At 46.1% G+C, this 6,012-nt stretch overlaps 1 protein-coding gene across 1 annotated transcript in view; it reads right to left on the bottom strand.

Moving 5' to 3' along the window:
- Positions 1-300: 300 nt before the first annotated feature.
- Positions 301-6,012, bottom strand: part of NF2 (neurofibromin 2) — a 39,277-nt gene continuing 33,565 nt past the window's right edge. Inside the window, exons 14-16 of the mRNA XM_029284432.1 lie at positions 4,703-4,833; positions 4,276-4,435; positions 301-345 (exon numbers count right to left, since the gene is read on the bottom strand). Of these exons, the coding sequence (XP_029140265.1) occupies positions 310-345; positions 4,276-4,435; positions 4,703-4,833 (327 nt within the window). The 3' untranslated portion in view covers positions 301-309. The remainder of the gene's footprint in view (positions 346-4,275; positions 4,436-4,702; positions 4,834-6,012) is intronic.

Raw genomic sequence — 6,012 nt, 5'->3', positions numbered from 1 at the left:
TCCATCCTTATTCCCAATGCCAAGGTACGCTTCAGACACGGCACTGATGGTGTTGCACCAAAACCAGGAAGGAGAAGTTCTCTCCAGCTTTGAGATACCAAGAAATGGTGAGGTTCTTGAGCAAGTCCCATGGACCAACTGGCCACCAGGGGGGCTCAGCCTTTGACCCCTCTCCCCTACGTGGCGCAACGCGGAAAGCTGGTGCGGTAGTAGCAATCTGTCACAGGCAAGGTCATGCAGACGTTAGTAGGAAAGACACCCATCCCAACACCAAACGTAAAGTACCTTGGAATAAGCTACTTGGAAGTCTCAAATGCAGATAGGTCTTCTGCCTTGGGCTTGAGGCTAAAACCGGCAACGATAAGAAACAGAACACAGAAAGGTCCTCTGTGAATTCAAGAGAGCATCAATGTCCCCACTATGTTTTGTGCCTAACCCTGCGAGATGCCGGGAGGTTTTCTTCCGATTCAGGGGGTGAGCGGGGCCATACCATTTTATGACGGTGTGTTGGATATGTTTGTCGCCTTGAGGTTGTTTTTTTTTGTAAAAATAATAAAGGCGGGCTACAAATAATAAAAAAATAAAATAAAATCTTGCCAACCACTGGAGGAAGCCAGGGGTGAAATTGAAGACCATTGCAGCTGGTTATGAGAAGGGAAGAACCTGCAACAGAACCCAAGATTTCTCAAAATCTGCCCGTCAGAAGTGGGTTTCATTAGGGAATATGGTGTGTGTGTGTGCTTGGTTTTTACGAGTGGAATGAGTGCCTTAACATCAGCCAGGCTTAAGACACCCCCTTTTAAGCCCCATTTAAATAAATAAATAAAATAAATAAATAAATTGTCATCGATGGGCTTTTGCAGAAGAAGATCCGTCTTTGATAAAGGTGGGACATCCCTTGCATTGTTTAAGCCTGCTTTCTCCTCCCTTCCCTTCGTCCCTTTTGCCCGGTGCATCGTGTCCTTAAGACGATAAGCCTGAAGAGCAGGGGAAGTCTCATTGCTAATATGCTTTCTGAGCTCTTCCACGCAAACGTCACAATTTAAAAATATTTTAAAATCCAGTAAAGAAATTAACTGTACTCCTCCGTCTTCAACAGGAGGATATTGCCCCAATCGAGGTGGTGGCAGAGTGACCTCTGCCGTGGTAACATTATTTTCTTAAAAGAAGAGAAAACCATATTCTCTCTCTCCCTCTGTCTGTTTTTCTCTGTGTGTCTTTCTCTCCTATCTATCTCTTCAATCTCTCTGTCTCACCTCTTTCTCTCTGTCTTTTTCTCCTATCTATCTCTTCTATAGCTCTGTCTCCTCTCTCCTCTCTCTGTCTTTATCTCCTGTCTCTTCTATCTGTCTCATCTCTCCTTCTTTCTGTCTTTCTCTCTGTGTTTCTCTCCTATTTCTTCTATCTCCATCTTTCTCTATCTCTTCTGTCTCTGTCTCATCTCTTTTTCTCTGTCTTTGTCTTTCTCTCCTATCTCTCTCTCTCTCTCACACACACACACACACACAAAACACCCAACAAAGCATACTTATACATGCACATACCAATTAAAAGGCAGAAGAAAAAATGGCATATATATCTTCCTTCATATCTGAATGACAATACGGTCTGCTAATATCTCCACTCCGGCAAATAAACCATCCAGTGACCTCTTTTGCAGGGGTCATCCGGCCATAATGGCAAGTAAAAAAAATCAGATGAAAAACCTCCGTTCCCGGTTATGAAAAGGCGGAGATTGTGGGCCTGACCTACATCACTGGACTCTGGGGACCATACATGAAATATCAATAAGCTACATCATGAGCCCCAAGCTCTTTAGAGAGGAAAATGGTTCTTCTAAAAAAAAAAAAGAAAAAAGAAATAAAGCGTAATTCTTCTTTTTGATATATAACAATTTGGAATCTAATCAGCATGCCCAACCTTTTTGAACAGGGTGTGCTTGCTGGGCGGGGCTCATGAAAGACATCTCTGTATTCCACAAGCTTCAGCGATAACAGGTAAGCGACACCACTGCTCCCACCACACTCTTTAGCTCCATTTCTGTCACCACAGAGGCAGAACGAGAGCTGGGATTTGCAGCTAAGCTGCCATCTCATCCAAGCCAGCATTCCCTCACACCTCTGGGTGACCTCAAGACAGGAGGAGCAAAAGACTTGGTTATTCCAGCTTGCAGGACTGGCCTAGGGTAATTTTTAGGGGGGTTTTAATTATATTTTAATTCGACAAATATTTAATATTCTTTTTAATTAATTTTAAATTTGTATTGTCTTGTATGTATTTTAAATAGATTGTCAGCCGCCCTGAGTCCTACGGGAGAAGGGCGGGATATAAATTCAAATATAAATAAATAAATAAATAAAAAAGAGAAATGGGGAAGGCAGGCGCAGGAGAAGGGATCAGCTGGTCTGCCCCTCCAGAGTGTCCTTTTCAAAAACAAGCTGTTTTTCGAATCCTCTGCTATTCCCTTTTCCTTGGGAAGGTAAACAAATGGAGGTATTTACCATAGCTGGTGAGGGGAAAACAAACACTGCCCTTCCTTTTCTAGCAATAGAGAGAGGGTTCAGTCTCCTCCCACGGGGGACCCTCCTGTGAATTGCATCCCTGCTTCTCTTCATCTTTCTCCAGAGCTGTCATTCACGGGATCTGTCTCCACTGCCTTCCTGAAGCAAGGAAGGTTTTGCTCTGGCAGACTCGTTTCACAAGAATTTCTCTTTTATTTTGTACTCAGATCAACAACTTGGACAGGAGGGGAAGGGAAGGGAGGGGAGGAGAGAGGAGGAGAGGAAAAGAAGAGAAGAGAAGAGAAGAGAAGAGAAGAGAAGAGAAGAGAAGAGAAGAGAAGAGAAGAGAAGAGAAGAGAAGAGGTGTCCACTGACTAGTTGCTAAACCCAGCTTGCCTGCTGGGTTTCGTCTGCATGAGAAAGGTTCAAACATGGCTTTCTGAAATGCTGTTTTTAATCTGTGTAGAGATTGTTTTTCTCATCAAAGGTCATGGCACTCACCAGTCGCTTGCAGGCTGAACATCCCCCCCCCCAAAAAAAGCCCATTTTTTTCTGACACGGAAAGGTGCTTGGGTTAATTCAAGAAAACAGGGAGGGATTGTGTTGTGATCTTGTCAAGACACATTTGGAGGGCAATGCCTGTTCGAGAAAATCCCTCTGTGCGAGGGAGCTTAAGGCTTCCTTCGATTTCACTAGCCAAGCTGCCTATCATCCTGGGGGCTGGCTTTTGACAAAATTTTAAAAGAAGGCCACGCAAGAGTGAAGTCGGTGAAGGAAGGTTCCAGATGCCGGTCTCTGCTAGCAGGAGAGGCACCTCCACATTGTGTTCCTCAATCTTGGCCACTTTAAGACGGACGGGCTTCATCTCTCCCAGAATTCTTCAGCCAGCAGGAATTCTGGGGATTGAAGTCCACAAAACATGACGGCTGGGGAATTCTGAGAGTTGAGGTCCACAAGTCTTAAATCCCTGACCTATCAAGGACTTGCCCTATCAAACTCCTGGCACAGAAGAAACAAGATCCTGGGACTGTTGAGGGGGCTGGCTGGAGAAATGAAAGCAGGTAGTGGAAACAGGTAAATTTAAGCTTGCGTAAGGCAATTCACCCGTCAATGAAAGCCAGAGGTCTGGCCAAGGAATGAATGTGTAAGTTGAAATGAGGGAACAACACTTCCCATTTTATTACAGCTTTGTAACTTATGCCATCCTGGAGTGCTCCCAGCCTACTGAAAGATTTTAGTTCTAAGTAGGGCCGAAAGGAAATTAGAAAAAGGAGTTCCACGAAGCGTGGTGGGCATGTTCTCCATAAATTCATAAAGAGCTAAACAAGATCAGCACCTTCAAGATGCCTGGTCAGTATCAAAGGTGCTTTTCCTAAAGGCAACTGGACGTTCTTGGGGTTTTTTTCCCCCCTTGAAAAGGTATTGCTTCTCCTGCAAGAAGCTTCGTGAACGAGAAGCGGAAGATTTTCAAGAAAGAAACCCAAGAGGTTGCCTTTTCGAAGAGCACCTGACCTGGAGGATTGAGAATCTCCTTATACCTGGTCAACGTTCTCATGAATGGATGATCAAAGACCCAGAGGGGAAAGAAAGGAGCGTGCTTGCCCAATAGGTGGGACTCATAAAACCCTAAGGCTGGTCAGAATTGCCTCCTTCTCGTGGGCAACCCTCAGCATTCCCAGCTAGCATGGAAGGGGATTCCCACCCAGCTTGGGGACCCCCGAGTCAGAAAAAAGGCCATGGTTGGCCATTTCAAGATGGCAAAAAGAGCAACTACCTTCTTAATGGTGTTGTGTTTGCTATTCCCCCGGTCGTGGTTCTCACTGTGCAGGATGTCCATGGTGGTCTCCCTCTCCTTCAATTTCAGAGCTTCGATCTCGGTCTTCAGCTCGTTCAGCTGCTCCTGGAGATGTTTGCTCTTCTCCATATATTCAACCCTGGACAGAGGCAAAGAACCTGCCGTGAGCTGCCACAGAAGTGCAGACATTGCCAAAAGAGGTAGAGTACAGAATCAAAGGGACCTTGGAGGTCTTCTAGTCCAACCCAATGAGATGGGATGCAAGAAAGCCCATCGCTTGAAGCTAACATCAAAACCAAGAGACAGACTTGGTCAAATCTTTTGGCTTTTCAGCTTCCTGCCTAGCCCATCGCTCAAGAGGAAGGTGGACGCAGAGCTACTGGGATGAAGCAACAAGAGCACTCACTTCTCCTTCTCGATCTCCATGGACAACCTCTTCATGTCGTTATCCTTGAAGTCGAAGGACAGGCTTTCACTGATCATGCCAAACGTTGACAAGTCAGAGGGCAAGGCGGTCGTACTTGCGTTCAGGGGCTGCTGAGGACAAAATAAAGAGATGAATCAGCCTTTCAGACAAACAAACAGTTAACTGACCAGCTTCCCTGGGCGACGCAGAGAAAACAAGGAAGGAGCAAGCGAGCACCAAGGATGGTTTGTGTCCAGTCTCTTTAAAAAAAACCTCCAGTGATGGAGCACCCACAACTTCTGGAGGCAAGCAGTTCCACTGGTTAACTGTTCTCACTGCCAGGAAATTTCTTCTTAGTTCTAGGATGGATCTTTTTTTTGACTAGTTTCCATCAGGAAGGTGAGTTTTTAAAAAATGCAATATGGAAGCATTTGAGCTGGACAATTCCAACTGGCAAATGAGGAGGACAGGTGTGCTGCTAAGCCCGTGCTGGCCCTTATACTTAGAACAAAGGCCAAAGTGTCTCTGACAGCTTGGAGAAAAAGATCTTGTCAGGCAGACAAAAGTCTTTCAAGCTAAGTGAATGCACCCGGCCAGTTTGTCCTACGAGGGGAAGATCACACGGAACTGCTGGCTAACATCCTGTTTGGAGAAACTGGCTGGCTCGCCTATTAGGAAGAGAAATTGCTCCCGACTTTGCTCTGTGCCACCTGCTGGAAGCTACGGCTCAGAGGGAACATGGCAGCCACAGAGAGAGGTTTCAGAAAATGTCAGAAGACCAGGAGATGCGATTCTTTTAAGAGAGCAATTCTGGGATGAATGCAGCTGGTGAGTCGGGGGTCAATGACTGCCCTCCGATCTTCCTCTTAATTATGCAAAAAACAGACTTGCCGTGCTTGCTGATCAGCTCCCAGTGATACAATGGGCTAGTTGCAAAACCCCACAACACAACCTACTATATGGAGCAGATGTCTATGGAGATTGTCAGTCATCCGGGTCCCCAAAGATGCTTTTTCAAGAGGCCACTGGACTTTCTTGTTTTTTCTTTGAAGACGTTTCACTTCTCATCCCAGAAGCTTCTTCAGCTTCTCCACCATCTGGTCAGAGCTGAAGAAGCTTCTTGGATGAGAAGCTGATGGCCCGGTGTCTGGAGGCCGTACGGGTCTGGATGGGGAGAAACAGACTCAGGCTCAACCCTTCCAAGACTGAGTGGCTGTGGTTGCCGGCTCCCAGGTATGGTCAGCTGACTCCATCGCTGACTATAGGGGGCGAAACTTTGGCTCCCTCGGAGAGGGTACGCAACTTGGGGG

This window comes from Protobothrops mucrosquamatus, unplaced genomic scaffold (assembly GCF_001527695.2).
Source record: "Protobothrops mucrosquamatus isolate PMUCROS unplaced genomic scaffold, P.Mucros_1.0 scaffold593, whole genome shotgun sequence".
Classification (NCBI taxonomy): domain Eukaryota; kingdom Metazoa; phylum Chordata; class Lepidosauria; order Squamata; family Viperidae; genus Protobothrops; species Protobothrops mucrosquamatus.
This window is presented reverse-complemented; position numbering and strand designations above follow the sequence as displayed.